The sequence below is a fragment of the Euwallacea fornicatus genome, chromosome 13, assembly GCF_040115645.1.
Source record: "Euwallacea fornicatus isolate EFF26 chromosome 13, ASM4011564v1, whole genome shotgun sequence".
Lineage (NCBI taxonomy): Eukaryota > Metazoa > Arthropoda > Insecta > Coleoptera > Curculionidae > Euwallacea > Euwallacea fornicatus.
In genome coordinates this window covers 827,238-847,749 of record NC_089553.1, presented here as the reverse complement: position 1 = coordinate 847,749, position 20,512 = coordinate 827,238, and the positions used below count along the sequence as shown (strand labels likewise).

Genomic DNA, 20,512 nt, shown 5'->3' with positions numbered 1-20,512 from the left:
CAGAGGTATGTTTCTTCAATCGATCAGTTTTTACAATTCTTAAATAATACGCAAAAAATTTTTTACATTTCATAAAATCGGAAAACCGATTGCATAAATCAAATCGAGGTTAACCCCCTGGCAAGACATTTAAGTGTTTTTTTTTTCCGGAAATTGGCCTCAATTCAAAATGTGCCCCTCGTGCCCTACGAAGTTCCCCAGTGAATCCAATAGCAATTTTAAACCCAAACCCCTTCAATGCAATTTTCTATAGATTAGCGCCTTAACTGGCTAAGTCCGCAAAGATCTCGTCGAAATTTGTGTAAGGATGTTCACAATTTATCAACTCCTCTATCTGTGGCACACGTTTCAATACAAATTGATTACATTGATTTGCAGGTGCCTTAATCGAATCTAATGCCACACTGGAATCACATCACAAGAATACTTCATCAATCTTTTCGATCCTTTGAGTTCAGAATTTTCGCTATAAGTCTAAGCAATAAAAGAGCGGTAGACGAATCCAATTTTGGTATTGTCAAAATCTACTTCTGACAAGACGCAAATGAATCTAAATGTTTCCAGACCTGTCCATGGGTTTTGCATATACAAATAGAACCAGCTTAAATGGAAACGTATGCATTGCGCAAGTGGGAGAAAGACCGCATAAGGCTTAGTACTTTGTGTCTGACAAAGACCAACGAAGTGGGTCGACGAACTAGCGGCTAATATGGGCGGAGTCTGAAGTGTTACCAGATCTCTGATCATTTTAGAATGTTTATTATGTTCTAGAAATGGATTTTTAAAAAATTTATTTACATTGTTGCTGAATTAATTAGGAGTGTACCACACCAAGTAGTTATTGTTCAATATTGGTTAATATTGTTTTTTATATTTTCATGAGTAACATCTACTCATAACAATTATTATAACATTATTAATCTTAACAGAACAAGGTTTGATTAATATTCAGTTATGGAATTATTTGGTTCAGTGTAAATAATTTATTCTTTAGTTGTGATCGCAATAAAAACATGGAGGTCGATAACGAAGGTTGCTGGCGATGTGATTTCTACAACCAAAAGTTTGATAATCATTCGGCTTACAATTAGACTCCTACATGATTAATGATGTACATTATTTATTGTCTGTACCATCTGAAATTTTTAATATTTCCATTGCTGCGAAGATAGCGAAATCAATAACGATATAAACGTCGAAATGGGGACGTCGGACGAACTGATTCAGGCCACCTCGTTGTTGGTCTTTCTCGAAGACATAGTAAACCTTATGCGATCTTTCTCTCACTTGCACAATACATGGTTCCACTTGAATTGGTAATACCTGTATGCAAGCCTCAAATACATTCTGGGATGCATCTGCGAAACCGTTAATTTTTATATGTAAGTTTTGAATTTTCACAACAAATAAATTGAGAAATTAACCATTTATTGAATTGACCATCTTCACCTCTGAACTTCCACCATTCTATCTTTAGTTCGACTGGTATCGCATTATTCTCGGCAATATTTGATATCTACGTGTAAGATAATCTGATGAATAATCTCAAAACAATTGTAGCGTTTTAGTTCCTTTTTGCTCTCTTAATTTCACTTTTTTTTTAATAATTAAAAAATCTGCCTTACAGCAAAGATGATCACAGTTACCCGTCTATACAGGATGTCTCAAATGCCACGGGGTACCATTGCTCTCTCCTAAACGATGAGAGCTACGACTTCGATCAAATTAGAAAAATGTGTCTAATTTGGAGCATAATTAATATTCGAAAAAAGTGTTGGCAATTACTTCTGATTTTCCGAGATATTGGGAAAAATCTTAATACTGCCAAAACTTAATTTTGATAATAAATTAAAAATTACAGATTCTTTACGAAAATTTTTCAGATAAAAATTTTTCACTTTTTTGGACTCTCGACGTGTGGAATTTTCTAAACGTTACAATTGGTCTAGTTTTCGAGATAAGAACCACAACTTCGTTTTTTTTTCACTATGAACATGGATAAATTTTGGTATATTTTGAAAGTGCATATTAAGGGATTTTCAATGATAACATATTGACATGATCGCATGATAACATTTTCAGCGCTTTGGTTAAAAGAAAACAATTATTAGACTTTTTTTTATTTATTAGAAATATGATCATTAACGTGTAAATAATTAATTCAAAAATTTTAAAATAATTATAAATTCTTAAAATATCAATGTTCAAAATGACTACATATAGGTCCATATTAAAAAACAACAAAGTTGGTGTCATTATTTTGAAAAGTACGCAAACTAACTAAAAAATTGTTTAAATCGTGCGTGTCAGGAATCCATAAGAGGATGAAACATCTTTTGAAATACCTTTATTTTTCGATTCATTATGAAAATAAAATTTTTGCAATTTTTCAGATTTTTTCTAATGTCTTGAAAAATTGGAAAAAGTCGGCAAGACTATTGTCGAATATTAACTAAGCCCCAAGTTTGACATATTTACTCTAATTTAACCACTCTCCTCGTCCTCATCGTTTAGGAAATAGCAATGGTATGGCATTTGGGACACCCTACATAGCGTTGCATTCACTTCCTTCGAGGACTGATTAAATTTTCCAAACACACTCTTAAATATTTAATTCTATTGCTGCTGTAAATTTATTATTCTTATACGTCGATGCTACTTTCTCTAATTCTGCGTTGCCCCCATTAGCAATACCAGCTGGTCTTGGATATGGCCACGCCTCTAGGACTTAAGTACCCTGCATCACTGCTTCTTGATATTTCGGTTCTAGAAAAGGTTTCTTTGGTGCCGTGATATCTACCGTATACTTGCTTTAGTAAAATTACTCCTTTAGTTTGTAGCTACAACATTTTGTCGTAGTTGAGGTTCCATAGCGTTGAACCTAGTATGGATTACTAAGGTACGTGCCGCGCGTCTCCTGCGTTATGTTATTCGGACCTATAATTTTCCTATCGGACAAGTACTACTTAAACATGTTAATCATGTATTGATGTATTTTCCAAAATTCAATCTGTGATCCTGATCTTTCACCCTACTTGCATGACCCATTTCTCCTAACCACCATTCATAAATAGAACAAAAATTTGTGCTGTTCTGAGTAGGGGGACTTCATGCCTCTATAATTTCTCTGTTTCCTTTCCAGATGACGAGTCTGAAATACGATCATCCTTGTAAAAATTTTTATGGACGATCCTTGATAATTTGGTCGATTCTCTTTGCGTTCCAATTCAATTACATCAAATTCCTCACTGGTATAAATGATTTCGGAGACAAACCAAACTCAGGGTGTTCAGATCACTTGTCTGATTCTGATCTGAAGTATACACTTCCAGAAATTTATATAAAAGTGTCGATCATTTTCGTTCGCCCAGAATGGGGCTCGATGTTGTCGAAATATTAGAAGCATATGAAGAAGGTTATCATCGTAAGAGGCATCATGGACGCAATTTTGATATCGGAGTTAAGAGAGGTGTTGGAAACTGATTTTTTTATCTGAGCTCATTAATATTTCACAGCCAATTGTCACTTTTTGGGTATCGTCATAAATCTTTCCGTTTGTATTCGATATAAAAAATATAATTGAAACATTTAGCTTTGTCTAGAACGAATGATCATTGTCATGCCAGATTCCCGTATTTTTGTGGCGTTTGGCTAATATGACTAATGGCGGCTTTAAACGTGGGTTTAGGTGGTATTTTCTTTTCGACAAGTTTCCGCTATAGTCGTTTCCGGAAATGTATTTATCAATGTCGAGGAAAGTTTAAATTATTTAATACGGCATGCAATCATTCAACGGCAGAAGTAGTTTGGATTGAATTTGTAAAGGCGGTTTTAAATAAAATTTGTAGAGCACCTGTTTTTATGGAAAATCCATGGGCGTCTCGGAGAGTGAGAAAAAAACTCTACAGTGTCGAGTTTCCATGAGGAAAATTTGTTGAAAATGTGCAGTTTTACGGTACAAAGTTCGAAGTTTCTTACCATTAGTTCTAATAGATCTATTAAAAGTTGTTTGAGATTATATTCTTCCTATTGTGAGGGCGAAACGTGCTTTCGAGGAAAGAATAAGCTTCTCCTCCAAGTTCTATGTCTTTGTTTAGAGGCTCTGCGTTTAAAACTTTAGCCATCCTACTTTCTGGTTTTATTTTAAGACCGATGTGAAGTAAGAGAAGTATAACAAGAAAATGTTTTTGTTCGGATGATGTTTTACACTGACATTATCATACGCACGAAGAACTCCGACCTCAATATCAATTCTAATTTTTCTCGAATAATACAGTGATTGATTAATCATCGGCATCGGACGAAATGAAACTTTCGTTTTGAAATTTCTTAATCAGGAAGAATTTTCGCGCAAACAAATTTCAATTTAGCGGAAGAGATTTATGAGAGGGTTCTAACTTGGTCATTTGTTAAAGATTGCGTAAAATGAAATACTTCTTTATGAAATTTTCACAATCAATTATGAGCTCCAATTTTAAGATGAGTTGGTGATATTTATTGTTTTAAGTATCGGAGATTCTTCCAACTGACATAGCAATGATATCGATTGTTCTCGCAAAAAATAGATCTTCCATTCAATTAATAGCGATAGCATTAGATATCTCATGCAATGGGGTGATGTCCTCCGCAATATTAATAAAATGCCACACTTTGTTAAGGACTTAACATCTGGATTTTCGGCAAAATAGCTAAAATCGACCTTAAATAACATTGGTTCACAAGAGGGAATATTTATTTATCTTCTACAGTGTGTCAATTTCAAAATTTTGAATTGTTTATAGCTCCGAAGGTTGCAATTTTTTTTTAAACATTTAAAGACCATTTTGACAGAATGTAGAGAGAACCAGTTTAATAGCGGTTTTAAGTGTCTATGTGTACCCTTAAGGGGAGTCGATATTCCAACTAGAAAATTTTAAGTTGCATCATTTATTATGTGGTACGGTAAAACCCCGATTATCTGAAATAATGTGGATCAGAATGATTTCGGATAATCGAAATTTCGGTTAATCCAAATTTTGAATGCTAACATGTGTTTATTCGTGTAAGAAGCTTTTACATATTAATTTAAAAAAAATAGAAAAAATGTAAGTTATTTTTACATTAAAACTTTTTGAACATAGATATTTACATACATAACAAAAATTTATTTTTTATTTTAATTTTTGAAAAACGAGGCAATTTTTGATTGCTCTCGTTTAGCACTGCATACTTCTGTTTTTGGCTGCAATGTCTCTACACTGTTGGATAAGCAAAACATCCGCGGCAATTGCTTTTTCTTGTTCAACATAATTTAAAGCTTTTTCTAGAGCCTTTAGTCCTTCGGAATGTGACATTTTTATTGGAATGGCTTCTACTTCGCAATCATCATCGTTATCACTGTCTACTTCATCAGTATTCTGGGATACACTTTTGATTAATTCTTGGTCAGTCATTACATCTTCCAGACTATCACCATTTAACCATTGAGAAACATTTATTTCCATAACATTTTCACATCCTGATATTCTCGTGATAATTTCATGTGAACTTTCGTTTTTTTCGGTCTCTGCATCAGTGTGACCTTCCTCCTTTAGTTGAATTAATTTTGACCAAGATTTCTTCAGGGTACCACTCTTTACTCTATTCCCGGTTGATGGTATCCAATAAACAACATTTCTTAAATTTATCTTCTTTAGACAATCAATTAAATTGGTGTCACTTTCATTTACTTCGTCTAAAATATGCTCCAAAAAGCAATCGCCGGTAATTGCATTTCAAATTTTCCAGTACACCCTGGTCCACAGGCTGGATGAGAGAAGTTACAGCAGGAGGCAAAAACATTGTTTTTACTTCTCCGCTTTTAAGTTCCTCTGCATTTGGGTGAGTTGGGGCATTATCTAATAATAAAATGCATTTTCTGGAATATCCATTATTAAAAAAAAACATTTCTACTTCTGAGACAAAATCTTTGAAAAACCAGTTTTTAAAAAGTTTTGAATCCACCCAGGCATTTTTTTAATTCCTATATAAGACAGGAAATACGTATAATTGGGATTTTTTATTTTTCAAATTCATTTCGGATAAACAGGATTTCGTATAACCGCGATTCGGATAATCGGGGTTGTATTGTATTTCATTTTAAAGGTCTTAGTAAACTGCAGATAAAAAATAGTTATAATGAAGATCTGAATTTTCAAGAAGTTACTGCATTTTTACTATAAAAATTCATATTTAAAAAATATTCACAAAAATGTACAAAATGTTTTGCCAAAACAATTTTTTTATCTTTTCTCTCTTATCTTTTATGATCACGCATTTTTTTTATAAAACTTTATTTATTTATTACCAGTTTGAATATTATTATTGAGGAGTATTGTTCTAAAACAAGCTTTGCGTCGAATAATTTGAAAAAATTGTGTTTCAATCGAACGGTAAATCGATAACGACCTGAAACTAGAGGAAAAACTTTTTCATTTTCAATTAGTGGTGCTTTACTGCATTATGCCATACAAATAAAAAAGGCACTAGATCAACATTATCCAGGAAGATGGATTAGTCGCAGGGGGGAAAATAGAAAGGTTATCGCGATCACCACGTTTAACATCGCACCAGTTTTTTTAAGGTTACATCAAATTAGTCGTTTACAAAACCAAGCCAGCTAATTTGCACGATTTACAGCATCGAATTACAGAAATATGTCAATTCATTACCACGAAACATTTGAAAAAGAGAGAGAAGTTGAACTCGGACCTTTAAAAAAAAACAGTGGACATTGTAAACAGTTTTTGTAAATATTTTTTAAATATAATATTTCTGTGTTTAAAATGCTGTAACTCCTAAAAAACTAGGGTAGTTACCTTTTTCAGAGGTACACGTAGAAACTTGCAATCAGTATAAGATTTTTAGGCTAGTTCCCCCTCCATTCTAACGAAACGGTTTTTAAATGTTATAAAAAAATTTTCAATTTTCAGGGTTCCAGATAATCTAAACTTTTAAAGTTGACACACTCTATTTAAATAAGCCAAAATGAAGTAGATACGTACAGATTGTCTCATAAAAGCGTGCCACTGGATTTCTGCGATTCATATTTGAGTTCCGTAAAAACGTGGCTTCTAGTAATGGAAAATTTTCCTGCACCTTTCGTTAAAAATCTCTTTTAAACGTTCGTGGGTTTGCTGAGCTTTTACTGTAAGCTCCCACTGTGTCGCCTTAGATTTTGTTATTTGTTGCTGATTTTCTTCAGCATGCTTACATTTCGCAGCGCCCTTGTACCCACAACATTTCTCAGCAATGCAGCTTACTAAATTTATAGAAAATCTTTCTATATTGTTTTGAAGGTAAAGTTTATTATTTAATTGAGTTTATAAAATACACATACAAATTTATTCATTTTCACCCTCGACATTATCGTCGAGAAGTCTTTTAAAGGAAAACGGTTCAAAACCGTACCCCTGCCCTTCAAAGAACTTGGTCATAAATTCGACCCAGTGCAAACGTAAAGTGTGCAAGAAGGCAGACAGACCTTCCATTAGCACCAAGATGCCGACTGTAATGGATGACCAAGCGAAAAATATTATGTAGATGAAGACTCCTCCTACATATAGTTGGTTTATTACTAGTGCCTTTTTAAACACCATCTGCCAAAGCACTTCTGACAATTCTAGAAAAGAAACGTACGATTAGAAAAATCGTTTATACGGGGTATTTCGAAAGAATGGAACAAACGAGTATTGGCTGCAGGAAGGTAAAAGAAATAAAGCGATTCAGCTAAACAAGCTTTTTAAAAAAAAGTTGATTGTTTTCTTTCCACAATGTTTTTATCTAAAACCGTAGTTTTAACCTAACTAATAGACGAAGAACTTAATACGAAAAATCGATCTTCTTTTTCCTCACGAAGAAAATCTTCAAATCAATCGCCTGAGGTGCTGTTAGTCGGGTGTAGTGTGGGATTCACCGAGACGCCTATCTATTAAAATCCTCAGAAATAGAGGAACCCCTTTACCGGTCCGGCACTGTCCCTGAGGGATTGTTATATCGGCAGTGTCCGAGGACATTCCTGTTTTTGCCTGTCTCGGCTGTTTCTGTCTTGGCTTTTTTAAGGCCGCCTCCGACGTGTGTATTGTCTTTTCCAGAGAGCCAGTTTCTTTTTGGTGGTGATGCAGAAGGTTGTCCTTCAACTGCGACCACCCATCTATTTGCTAATTGCGCCTGGTGTCATCCACTTCAGTGATCGAACGAGAATCGGCATACCAACTTGATTTGCAGTTAGTGCGAAAAATTGATTTAACCGCTCTTGTTCATTAATAACAATAAATTGAATAATTTTGCGAATTGTACTACTTTGAATTTTTTTTATTTCAAAAACATATTCGTATGTTATAATAATTCATGTCTCTTGCAGTTTTCGAACCCGCTCTAATTAAGCGATTCTCTCCATTTTCTACCTTTTGTAAATGTTATTTTTTTGAAACACCTCGCCCACTATGAAAATGGTGAAAATAATCAATTCTTATTAGAGTTGTTTCACTCAATCGCTCTATTATTTTTACTTATCTATACTAATGTTTCTGACGCACCCTGTATAACATACAAAGTGTCCTTTATATAATAAGTGGGAACTTACGTGCGTGGGCTAGTGATAGGGCCCATAATCGCAGGTAGGAAGCAGTATGAGACACAGTGCTCAAAGTGAACTCAATAGTGTGAATTGCTGCATGCACCACGAGTTCACTCATAGGCTCCTCCTCTTCCTCCTCTTCCTTGTGGGTGTTTAATACAGAACTCTCGGGGATTATTTCCAGTGGAACGTAGTTTTCTACATTATCATTCTATAAAATATATGTGTCCTTCAATTAAGTTTACAATTTATTAAGATTTCGATGGCTAACTTGATAAACTGCCACATTTTTCTTTTTCCTAACGGTCATTTCGTATAAGGGAACACCAAGCAGCATCCATGGAATGCAGAGCACAGCTAAAACAACAAAGACATGCTGCAAGACCTCTTGACCCTCGAACATGTAAGGATTGCAACCATCCACGTGTTCCGATGCTTTGAACAGTATCATTCCAATGAAAAAGATTAGGACGCTGGGTGCACAACCAGAACCATATGGAGTATCTAAGGCAGGGACATTTTAAAAGGCGTAATGTTTCATTTATAATCAAACAATATCGCAATTTCATTCTCACCAATATTATCGTCATTCATAGCACTGTAGTTTGCCCATTTCATGATCATCATTATGAGCAAGTAGACGAAGAGAAACCCGAAGAAGAGAAGCTTAGGTAAGAAGTCTAGGACAATATGTACAGGTTTCCTGAAATGTCTAGGAAAAAGGAACAGAATAATGAATTTCTTGCACGGTAAGGCGAGCAAAAAGTGTTACTTACAAAAAATTTACTACGCTAAGAGACAGTCCAAAAATCATATGAACAACGCCAAAGAGGATCGATAATTTCATCTTGAAGGAATTCAAAAATATTATTTTGTTTTCTGCGTCCTGAAAGAGAGTTCATGTTAGGTTCAAAGATGTCAAATTATACAGTACGTTCATTTGAAGTGTAGCCACCCTTATTATTTTTAAGGAAAAAAATTAGGTGGGATCCTGCACTTGTTGCACCGGAGCAGTTTCCTAGGAAAGCGGAGCCGCAATACCGGATGTCCAGACGAACCCTAGACATAGGCGATTAATATGGAAAATCAGTTTTTATTTTTCTGCTTTTCACGAATTGTCCAATTAAAAAACTTTGACATGGTGATCGTAGCACTCAGGACAGGCCATCATTCAGTAATTTTTTTTAATCTTTTAATTGGAGCCGTTTGGGCGTAGAACTCCGCGAAATAAAAAAAATTTGAGTGTTCCGCGTAACCATTCGAAGTCACGATTAGTCAAAGTCAGAAAAAAAGCAAATAGAAAGTCGCTAACAACTTGATAGCAAAAACTCTAAATCAAATAAATTTTCTATTTTTGTTTGATTATCCTTCTTTCCCCAATGTACTGTTCACACGAGGCGTACCCCACGAAAGCTTAATTCAGGATCGTAGTACACTATCCGGATTCCAACACGACAATCATAACGAGATTGAATTACAATTTCATTAGACTAATAATGATACTTATAACATACATACCTGCCAGACGGGGTCTACCCCAGCAATATACGGAGTGCCCTCGTAACTACTTAATGGTTTCAATGTGTACTTGAGACTGGCTTCGTTTTCTTCGTTGGAACTGAAGTTAAAGGTCAGTTCTAGGTCTGTTAAATTCGCTATTTTCCACTTGGATCCGAAGATGTTGATTGATTTTGAAAATAAGTCATTATATATGAAACCAGTATAAATCGAAAAGATTCCCATAAGCACAATGATGTATCTACAAAAAGTTTCGTGCATTTTTTAAGTTCATAATTAGCTTTGTAATGAATACCGTCCACCGAAAAATATGGAAAATATTTCATTTTTGTTCTTCTGCTCCATTATTTTCTTCTCGGACAAAACCATCCAAAGCCCAAAAGAGAGCATAATAAATCCGTGTCCAAGATCTCCGAACATAATGGCGAATAAAAAGGGAAAGGTTACAATTGTATATAATGCTAAAAGAAATGGATATTTTTGTAGAGACTTTGGATCGTTCCCAGTAGCATGATTGCTCAACCTGGGTTCAATTCCCTGTACGAGGAAAATGCGTAGGCCTCAATGAGGTTCTGGAACCCTTGCGTAAACTTGTTAGCTCTGTTATAAGTGGGCGGAGTTTGCGTAGTGGTCAAAATATTGAAAAAGGATTGTACTGAGCTTCCACATGCAACCTGCCAGAACGGATTATAAAAGCTCTGTATTTAGATACCGTGTGTCTTAAAAAATGTCAAATCTAATAATAAAATAAGGCCATGGAATAATTTGAGCGGGAACCCGTATGTCTTTGATATGTTCTGCGTAATCTCGAATATAAATGAATCACCCTAACGTCACTTAAAAATACAACTTTGCTTAACTGTATTATCAATTAGTTTTTATTAAAAATACTCTTTTCCAAGACTCCATGGACTTGTGTGTTGGTTAATTAAAGTTTTCTAAGTGCTAAAAATTGTGTTTACACTCGAACAATAAACCTTTAATGGTTGAGTCTTATTTTAGGATTGACGAGTTAATAAACGGATAATGGGTCTATAAAATTCAATCTCATCTTCAAGAAATTCGTGAAAAATTTCCCCATATTGCAGCGGCGGAATTGCAATTTCACGACACTTTAAATTATGTTGTGAAATTGTTTCGTGAAACTGGCAGTGTTCAAAGAAAAGCGGAAAGTGGTAGACCAAACCCACTAAACAACCCCAGAACTTGTTGAAAATATGAGGCGAGCAGTGGATAACAATAACAGCACATCTTCAAAACCACTTTCTGTAATAGAAATAATCTGTGGACTGAAAGGGACCTACAAGCATTCTTACAACTTTCCTAATTAACATAAAAAGCAAAAGGCTAAAGAAAATAAATTTTTATTTTCAATTTTAGATTGAAACTTCGAAAAATTTAAATGATAAAACGCGAAAGTCACAATCACTACAATTACTATGTGAATATGTTTAAAAAATATTACTGTTCTGAGCCCTACGTTATTTAAAAAAAGTATTATTTCTGACTTTTTTATAAATAAAACTCGTAAAATTTTTGTTAAGGGTAGTTGTAAGACTGACCTAATTTAAAATCGATTTTAATGAAATTTAAGATGGTTAAATGGTATGATTGTTACCTAAAATGTTTATTTCAATATCTTCATCAGGAAGAAAGTTGTTTTAAGACATATCCAAAAGATAGGACTCTTTGATGGGCCATGTCTCAGTAACGGTGTTCTGTGGTCAATATTTATGAGAACTCTTTTACTATTTTTGGCTCTATTTTCACCTTAAATCTGACACCGCCTTTTTCAAACATTGTATGTAATTTACATTTAATAAATTTTATAATTTATCAAATATAAATTAAATAATAAAATGCAGAATTAATATTTATTTAATTACACGATGTATAACAAATGCTCAAAATGTTCTCCAATATTTTCCAAACAAAAATGAACTCTATGTTTCATATAACCAAATACTTTAATGATAGTCTGTGGAGAAACAATTTCACATTATTATCGAATTCTGTCCTTAATGTCATCAATTGTGTTTATCAGAGTTTTAAAACTTATATTTTTTAACGTCGGGAACAAGAAATAGTCCAGTGCGATCAAGTCTGGAGATCGTGGTGGATAGATCCAGTCCGTCTGTGAGCTTGTTACCCTTTCGTCATAGTATTCCTTAAGATAATTGAGAGTTGTCCTAGCTGTATGGGTCGTTGCTCCATCCCGTTGAAAGCATTTGTAATAAAGTTCGTCAAAGTGAAGTTGGTTAATGAATTCACTCAACATATTCTAATATCGGTCAGCTGTGATGGTGTCATAGAAAAAAATAAGTTCTACTAAGCGTCTTCGTGAGATAACAATCAATTTTTTTGGGGATGTAAAAGTGTTTTCATATACACATGGGGATACTCTGCTCTCTGCGCTCCAGATTCTCAAATTTTGTGAATTCATCTAATCCGATAAATAAAGCTCTCCCTCATCAGTAAAAAACGTCAAATCCAGAAGATCGTCGTGCATTGTTTGATTAAATCCATTGCAATATCTCAATTTCTTTTTATAATTCGGGGGCCGCAGTTCCTGAAACACTTTCATCTTGTACAACAATTATCGACAACAATCCCCGATTTTTGTTGAGAATTGATGAGAAAATCTTTTTAAAGATGTGCTGCGATTGTTATCCATTACTCGCCTCAGATTTTCAACAAGTTCTGGAATTCGCTTAGATGGTCTACCACTTCCCGATTTTCTTTGGACACTGCCAGTTTCACGAAACAATTTCACAACTTAATTCAAAGTGTCGTGAAATTGCAATTCCGCCACTGCAACGTGGGGAAAATTTTTACGAAACTCTTGAAGACAAGGTTGATTTTGTAGGCCCATTTTCCGTTTATGAACTCCTTCCATTTGGAAAATGAGACTCAACCATAAAGGCGTTTTGTTCGAGTGTAAACACCATTTTTTGCGCCCCGAAAACATTATCTAACCAACACACAAATCCGTGGAGTCTTGGAAAACACTATTTTTAATAAAAATCAAATAATAATACAGATAAATACAGTTGTGTGAGGTGAGGTTAGTTCGTTAATGTTCGAGATTGCGCAGAACATACCAAAGACATGCGAGCTCGCGCTCAAATTATTCCATGGCCTTATATTATTATTAGATTTGACATTTTTCAAGACACACGGTATAATAGTGAATGTTTCCTACTGAGCCATCCTTTAAAGCGGTGCTAATGTAGTACAGGTCACTAGTTGGAATCCAGCCTTCAGCTATCAAACATTTTCTGCTGACATCATGACTAAACAGGTTCATGGTGGTATAAATCGCTTTTATTTTGCGTACCATGATGCTCCAATTTTGTATTTCTTTGACCACCGAAACTAAAAATGAATATCGAGTTTCCTAGTAATTTCACTTGATTGTGGCTCTTTTTACGTAATTGTTTCCTCTTATGATCAATACTTCGGTCTAAGAGATCTTTAACATCCCCGATATCTTTAGTTAATCGTTTAATGCGTTCCTCACGACTTGACCATTCTACCGGAACGTTGACTATAGTAACGTGGAACCCAACACATATTTTGTTGATTTTATTTGCTAGATTTTCTCCTTGGAAAAATGCTATGAAGGAGGTTTTTCGACTTGTTGAACGCTGTTAAACTTTGATGTAGATAGCGCTCAGTGCTATTTTTTTTAATTCACTTACGGATGTAGGGTCCTCGATTGGTTCCTCAATGTCAGCATTTCGAATGAAGATATTGCCTCTGCCGATCCTCCACAGCATTCGTTCAAATGAAAAGAGTTTTTCCTTGTTGATTACTCCAGCGACATATCCTAGAACAATAGAAATAAATGGAGGTTTAGTCTTGATTTTGTAGTTAGTACGCAGTACCGTTTAGTAGAAAAGCAAAATGGGCGCACTGTGTAAAGTACATCTAAGCAACGGGGAGAGTAACATGACAACGAGAAATTAAGAATTTTTGAAAATAACAATTATTACATTGAGCGTTAAGCTTCTCGAAGCGATAAAAGGAACTCGGAGAGGTTTGAAGGGAAATGCATATTTTCGGTATACTTCTGTATGATTTCGGTCTTTTTTGTGTCATCTTGGTTATATACAGGGTGTTTCCTAAGTACGGTACATAACTTCGGGAGCGTATTCTACAACTAAAATAAAGGTAATTTTGTTACATAAACTATATTTCAAAAATGTTTCGTTGCAGAAATACAGGGTGTAAAAATTTCTTTAAAAAATTACAATTTTTTAAATATTTCCGAAACTACTTGAGTCATTTTAATAAAATTTTGCAGGGTTCGAGAGTTAGCAACGGTGCAAAACAACAAAAAATTTCATATCTTTATACAAGTATTTCTTTTCTTAAGAATAATTTAAAAAAATGAAAAAATTTAGCTATAATGTTTTTTATTTATTCATTCGAAAATGGTGTGTCCTACGAAAAAAAGTCAAGAGACGTTTTTTCTTCCAAATCGAACACATAATTAAAAAAGAACCAAAATATTGGAAATGAACAGTGGCGTACCACATTTTTCCTGTAAAATATCGGGCAATCATTCTACCCGCACGCCACTAGTTAAACAACAGCCACTGTTTTTAGCGTAAAATACGCACCGTTGCTAACTCTCAAACCCTGCAAAATTTCATTAAAATGTCTCAAGTAGTTTCGAAAATATTTGAAAAATTGTAATTTTTTTAAGAAATTTTCACTCCCTGTATTTCCGCAACGAAGCATTTTTGGGATATAGTTTATATAACAAAATTACCTTTATTTTAGCTGTAGAATACGCTCCCGAAGTTATGTACCGTACGTAGGAAACACTCTGTATTTTTGAGTAATTTAGTTTGAAGGATGGAGTACCGATTATAAATCTATCAACAAATACGGATGAACTTGGATGTTGAAGATTAAAACAAGAATTATTTACGTTGGCCGACACGTTCGCTAGAACTTTCCCTATTTGACTTTTATTTATGGGAAACGATGAAAAGCGTAATTTATAAAGGCCTCTTAAAAGACCAGAAGATACTTCTCAATAACTTGAGCTAACTTTTCAAAAGCAATTTGGATCTGGTAGACGATACGACTCACCGGAATTTAGTATTTATTTATATAAGGTTAATGATATGTAGATCTTACTAAAACCAGAATATCCATGGATTAGCAATTACCTGAAATCCTTAATTGAAGTAGATTAAATTACATTCCTCATGACTAGGATTGAAATTTCCCTTGCAAAGCGACTTAAGAGATCTTTTGTGTTTCAATATCCATTACAGTTCAGCTAGCAGATTTAACTTTCTAAGGAAGTCAATTATGTTGCTAAGTGGGGTTTTGTGAAAGTCTGACCGGAAGAGTCGGATTTGTTCAGAATGTCTCAAGTAAGCGGGACGTAGCGTTTTTCTATTTAATCATAGAATTTTTACAAAAATTAAAAAACGCGTCTTCACCTCATTTTTTCAAAACACCAATTTTCAAAAATATAGGGCAAAAATTATAATTTTGAAACACATTGCTGATATTTGCCGAGACAAACGAAATCAGAATTCGTAGTAAATTGTGAAGTGATTCACAAAACGTCCATTAAAAGTAGTCAAAACTCTACAGATCACACCTGGTTGTGACGGAGTCTTAGCCTATGGTGTGTTTTAAATTCTTCATTAAACCCAGAATTTCACTTTTTGACATCATTCTTAGAATTCTTAAGCTGAAAATGTGTTTTCAGTGGCGTACCATGGATGAACTCAAGCACTTTCGTAACATTTGGTTCTAGAGCTAGAAATGTATTTCAAAATAAATTGTAGTGGAACGATATCGCGAATTTGGAAAATCACATTTTCTGATATTTTAAAGGGGTCAGTAATGCTTGGTTTCAATATCCCGATTTTCACTGACGCACTAAGAAAAGAAAAACGTTATCGAAGGCCTGAAGAGATGAATTAAGACTTATTCTTTCTACTTCGACAGCCTCGTTAGACATTTTTTGATAATCAACCCTGAGTTTTCAAATTTAAAGGAAACACATTCTCTGAGATTTCGTGGTAATTAGAACTTTTTGAATCGAAAACTTCTGCCTCCAATGGCATATCGCTGGAACTCGACAATGTTCGTAGCATCCTGAAACGTGATTATCCCGTGTTGTGTCACCATAACAGCGCCTTTAGGGACACCATTGGAATTTGTTAATTAACTGAAATGTGTTTTCCAATGTTCTGATTACTTATTTTAAAAGCTATTCGACTGTTGGGTAGAAAATTAATGAAGCAAAAAGAAGGATTTTTAAAGAAAAAAATTGTAAAAATCAAAGAGCGGAGTCCGACCAAAATATTGAAACATGCCGTTCTGAAACCATTAAAACTTCTAAGGGGAAATAATAAGTTACTTTTAGAGGAGGCATAAAGCGCTATTTAAGAAAACTGAAATAACCTAGCTGTGAGGAATTCCTTATGTGATCTGGTGCATCGTCAGAATTAACAGCTTCCTCCTGTTGATTGAGAAATATCTGTGCCTTTTCTAAGACATGCTTCTGTTGGATCCCTTGATAATATTCTTGTCTTAAAACCATTTCACTTTCAGACATCTCTCGTATTTCCCTTTCAGTTTTGTCCAAATATACCTAAAATAAGTTTAAACAGTACATTTTCCCTGTAATAGAGTCAAATACCGACTTCTTCGAGTACATTAACCATAGTAACGTAAAACTTCAAATTACCTCCAAATTAACAATATCTGAATAATTTGGTGCTTTCGGGATAGAGGTAATGTCGGGAATTGGGATATCTTCTTTTTTAATCTCAGCCTCTATATACTTAAGTTGCCTCTCCAACTCGTTAGCCGTCTTAACTTGCATGGAATATTCCCGTTGGAATAAGTTAACATCCTCATTAAGCTGGAAAGCTCCAATTTTGGAACATTTATTGTATAAATTGTGGTTTTAATGGGTAGTATGCAAACTCTTAAAAACTACAGGCTGGCTAAATCTTTCATAATATATGTTATGCAGGAAACCCCGGTTTGTGGTAGCAGGGCTTTAACCATGGGCTCTATGTACGCCCAAAAATAATACTAGTATGCCATAGAAATACAATGTTGAAGTTTAATATTTGAGTCGACTTTTTCATTATAGCTCCCAAGGAGAACTTTGGAGCCTGATACTTTTTTCAGAGTTATGACCCGTTTTACACCCCCAAATATTTTTTGGTATGTCGCGAACAAAATTTAGGCCCCTCAAATTTTTAAGAGAGTTTTGGCATGTAAAATCAGCCTCAGATTTCTCTAAAAATTTACATTGGTGTACATATATTTGACATCACACCAATGGCACTAACGTTACAGTTTGTTCGTTAAGTGACCTCCATTATATTTTCTACGATATCAATGTTTGACATATTTTGGATTTATTGTTTGCACTGGACTACCCTATGTATACCACCTACACTTACGTCTTTAAATTGAACACAACCCATTTCGCCTAATTCGGCAACAATATGGTATGCAGCTTCAGGTTGTATAAAAAGCTGAACTAAGTTCATCTCCTCGCTTCGAAGTAATGTCCCCATCTTTGAAATATCGGTTTCGATCTGAAACCAGTTTTTATCACTAAAGAAATTTTTTAAATATATCTGTACTGTGCGGCTCTAAATTGTACCCCTCCCCCGTAAATTTTTTGAAAAATCATTATTTAAAAAAAAATTTAAACCAATATTAAATAGGACAAAAATACTATCTTTTAACCTGTGTTTATTTTTTTGAAGGTTGCTTACGTCACCAGAAGAGAACATGAGCGATTTTTAAAAATCGAAACATGGATCAAGTGATACCTCAAATTAAAGGTTTTCCAAAAATACATTTAATGGTGTATCGCGATTTAGAAATCGAATTTTGAATCGATTACTTTTTGATAAAAAATGTAATAAAAACTCAGTTAATAATACATAAACAATCGAAAACTTATTTGCTAATAGGAAATTCGTTTTTTTTTTAAATTTTTTGTTCACAAACAGTCTGAGAATGTCCGTCATTCTAAGTCAAAAATTGTTTGTGAGCGCAAAAATAAAAACAAACCAACTTCTCATCAATAAACAAGTGTTTTCATTGGTCACATATTATTTAATTGATTTTGTATTGCATTTTCTTTTACATAAAATACCTATTTGTCTCAAAAACTACTCGATAGATTTTGAATCGCAGTACATGATTGAATGTAGTTTTGAAATACCTTTAATTTGAGGTGTCACTTCACACATTTTTCAATTTTAAATAATCGGTCACTTTGCGCTACTAGTTACGTAATGAATTTTGAGAAAAAAAATTGTCTAAAACTTAAGGAGGTGGTTACCAATTATGCAACAAAAATCCTTCTTCGGCGTGGAAGTTAATGATAAAGGAGGCCAACTTAGGAAAAAGTCTTCGATATAGTTGACAACACATCCATGAAAACAATTAAGTTCGATTCCATTTAGACGCTGCCATAATAAACCAAATAACGAGAAACGCATTTCTTATTGATGGATGCCATTTTCTCGAAAATGGTAAGAGATACACGGTGATCACTAAGAAATTGGAACATCTGAAAATGTGCCGGTGCAATTTTTCTGTTATCTGGTGTCAATTACATACACATTTACTGATCACCGCCTATTGTGAAGTGTTTTTGCGATTACTCGTTACATATTACAGCATGTAAGGAAGTTTGAGTAATTTCCGGTAAAACGAAAGATAGAAATCGGGCATTGATTGGTGCAATTTTTGGACACCAAATTGCTATTTTCAAAAAGTTTAAATCATATACTTTCTTAAAACTAAAAAACATCATATCTAATCATCGGGCGCCATAGATTTAGAAAAATGTATGTATTCTTGAATCTTTTTCCCCCTCTGCATCGGCAATGAAACGATTGTTAACTTTTATCGACACAAGTGACCTATTTTACAATAATACCGAGAATTATACTGTAGTGCACCGACACATCATAACACGCGGTAGAGCTGAACTCTACTTGTTTTCGGTGACAATTGTTAATCGTACGTTGGAGTTCGTACAAATGCTTTGTAAATGCTCTCTCCACTTACGAGATTTTTTTATTTTGTAAATCGTCACAATGATTATATCTTCAATAACTTATGAAATCATTTAACGTTAGAGAATTTCACAAAGGAATATCACATGAGCTATAGTTTGTGAAATATTAAAAACAATACACTTATACGTCCGTAGTCAAATACCTTTGGTTTCAAGTGGCGTAAGATTTTTCTGATTTGAATACAATATCATTGTGTAATTGAATGTAGCAATAATTGTCATCAATGTGTTGACTTAACATTCTGACTTTTCTTTGGAATTTGTGTCAATATAGATAATACTGTAACTTATGCTAAAGGTTTTATTAAATTCCACATAGGTTTAGCAACTCACTACACACATTATGCTTAGATACAAAGTTTATTTTTCAAATTTTTTTATATAATATTAGTTTAGGTTGGTTTGGATTGGCTTGGACTCATTCATAGACTATTAACTCATTGGCTGGTAATGTTTTAATTTTAAAAATCACGAACATCACAACAAGACTTTTTCTAAAACTTACCTGTTGAAACGATTATTCCTCTTATGCCTCAGAACACATCGAGTATACGACTTAAAATGAATTTATGAAACTGGGATACATTGTTCTCGATTAGATCACATAGATTATTTGCCACTTGTAATAAAGTATTGCACAGCTGATAAAATTATACAGGATTTACGTACATAGTCATTATAATAGAGAGTGTTCCAGGTGTAACCACCATGGGACGTTTTGGGTAAACTATGACTAGTAAAGTCACGAAAACTCAGTAGTTTGGTAAGAGCTTTGGGGCGACCTCATCGAAAATTTTTTCAATGGCGGCAAACTTCTGGTTATACCGGAAGTCGGTACTTGCTTACGTATTTGAAATGGAACACCCTATATATTGTTACTTTTTTTGATCCTACGTTCGATTCCGATGCAAGCTAATTAATACATCGGCTTTCTTAGAATTAATAGTGTTCAGGATATATGCAATTGAATGTCGAGAGTGTAATTTATCACTTCTTTTTGCTATAATATTATAGAAGGTCCATGTTTTAGTATGCTGCCAAGCTTTGCTTAATATTTTCTATAGGATGTCTACAAAAGTAGAGTCAGCTTGAATATTAAAAAATGGCCAAAAGTTCAACATTTTAAATGGAACTTTACTATTATATTTATGTACTATGAAGCTAAGTTGAAAAGTAACCTACGTTCATATTTAATTACCTAAAGCAAAGTTGCATAGTTTTTGGATAATTTCCATTTATAAGTTGATGTAGGGATGGGACATCCATAATTTTAATATATGTTAATCACTTTTATATAACTAACT

The 20,512-nt window shown here is 34.0% G+C and overlaps 2 protein-coding genes across 5 annotated transcripts; both read right to left on the bottom strand.

Annotated features, from left to right (window-relative positions):
• Positions 1-5,047: 5,047 nt before the first annotated feature.
• Positions 5,048-7,249, bottom strand: LOC136343055 (jerky protein homolog-like). 3 transcript variants are annotated; one of them, XM_066289425.1, is made up of 3 exons: positions 7,023-7,249; positions 5,709-5,876; positions 5,048-5,655 (listed from the first exon to the last, which is right to left on the bottom strand). In XM_066289425.1, the coding sequence occupies exon 3, from the start codon at positions 5,481-5,483 to the stop codon at positions 5,196-5,198; it is 288 nt and encodes a 95-aa protein (XP_066145522.1). In that variant the 5' UTR covers positions 5,484-5,655; positions 5,709-5,876; positions 7,023-7,249; the 3' UTR covers positions 5,048-5,195. The 3 variants fall into 2 exon arrangements, with proteins under 3 accessions (XP_066145522.1, XP_066145523.1, XP_066145521.1); XM_066289424.1 differs by having other exon boundaries at positions 5,048-5,876.
• Positions 7,250-7,297: 48 nt separating this feature from the next.
• LOC136342856 (V-type proton ATPase 116 kDa subunit a 1-like) lies at positions 7,298-19,823 on the bottom strand. Of its 2 annotated transcripts, none has more exons than XM_066289075.1 (15): positions 19,714-19,823; positions 17,569-17,706; positions 16,839-17,015; positions 16,553-16,742; positions 13,816-13,943; positions 13,545-13,761; positions 13,317-13,489; positions 10,638-10,788; positions 10,410-10,575; positions 10,115-10,355; positions 9,373-9,482; positions 9,172-9,308; positions 8,868-9,100; positions 8,603-8,807; positions 7,298-7,639 (listed from the first exon to the last, which is right to left on the bottom strand). In XM_066289075.1, exons 2-15 carry the CDS (start codon positions 17,683-17,685, stop codon positions 7,362-7,364), a joined length of 2,523 nt encoding a protein of 840 aa, XP_066145172.1. In that variant the 5' UTR covers positions 17,686-17,706; positions 19,714-19,823; the 3' UTR covers positions 7,298-7,361. The 2 variants fall into 2 exon arrangements, with proteins under 2 accessions (XP_066145172.1, XP_066145173.1); XM_066289076.1 differs by lacking the exon at positions 19,714-19,823 and adding an exon at positions 18,465-18,487.
• Positions 19,824-20,512: the final 689 nt, after the last annotated feature.

Coding starts and splice junctions, on each gene's coding strand:
- LOC136343055 (XM_066289424.1), bottom strand. CDS start 5,483: ATGGAAATAAATGTTTCTCAATGGTTAAATGGTGATAGTCTGGAAGAT.
- LOC136342856 (XM_066289075.1), bottom strand. CDS start 17,685: ATGGGGACATTACTTCGAAGCGAGGAGATGAACTTAGTTCAGCTTTTT. Junction 13,944..16,552: donor AAGGAATTCCTCACAGCTAG/GTTATTTCAGTT, acceptor CTATTGTTCTAG/GATATGTCGCTGGAGTAATC. Junction 9,483..10,114: donor GGGTAGACCCCGTCTGGCAG/GTATGTATGTTA, acceptor ACTCTCTTTCAG/GACGCAGAAAACAAAATAAT.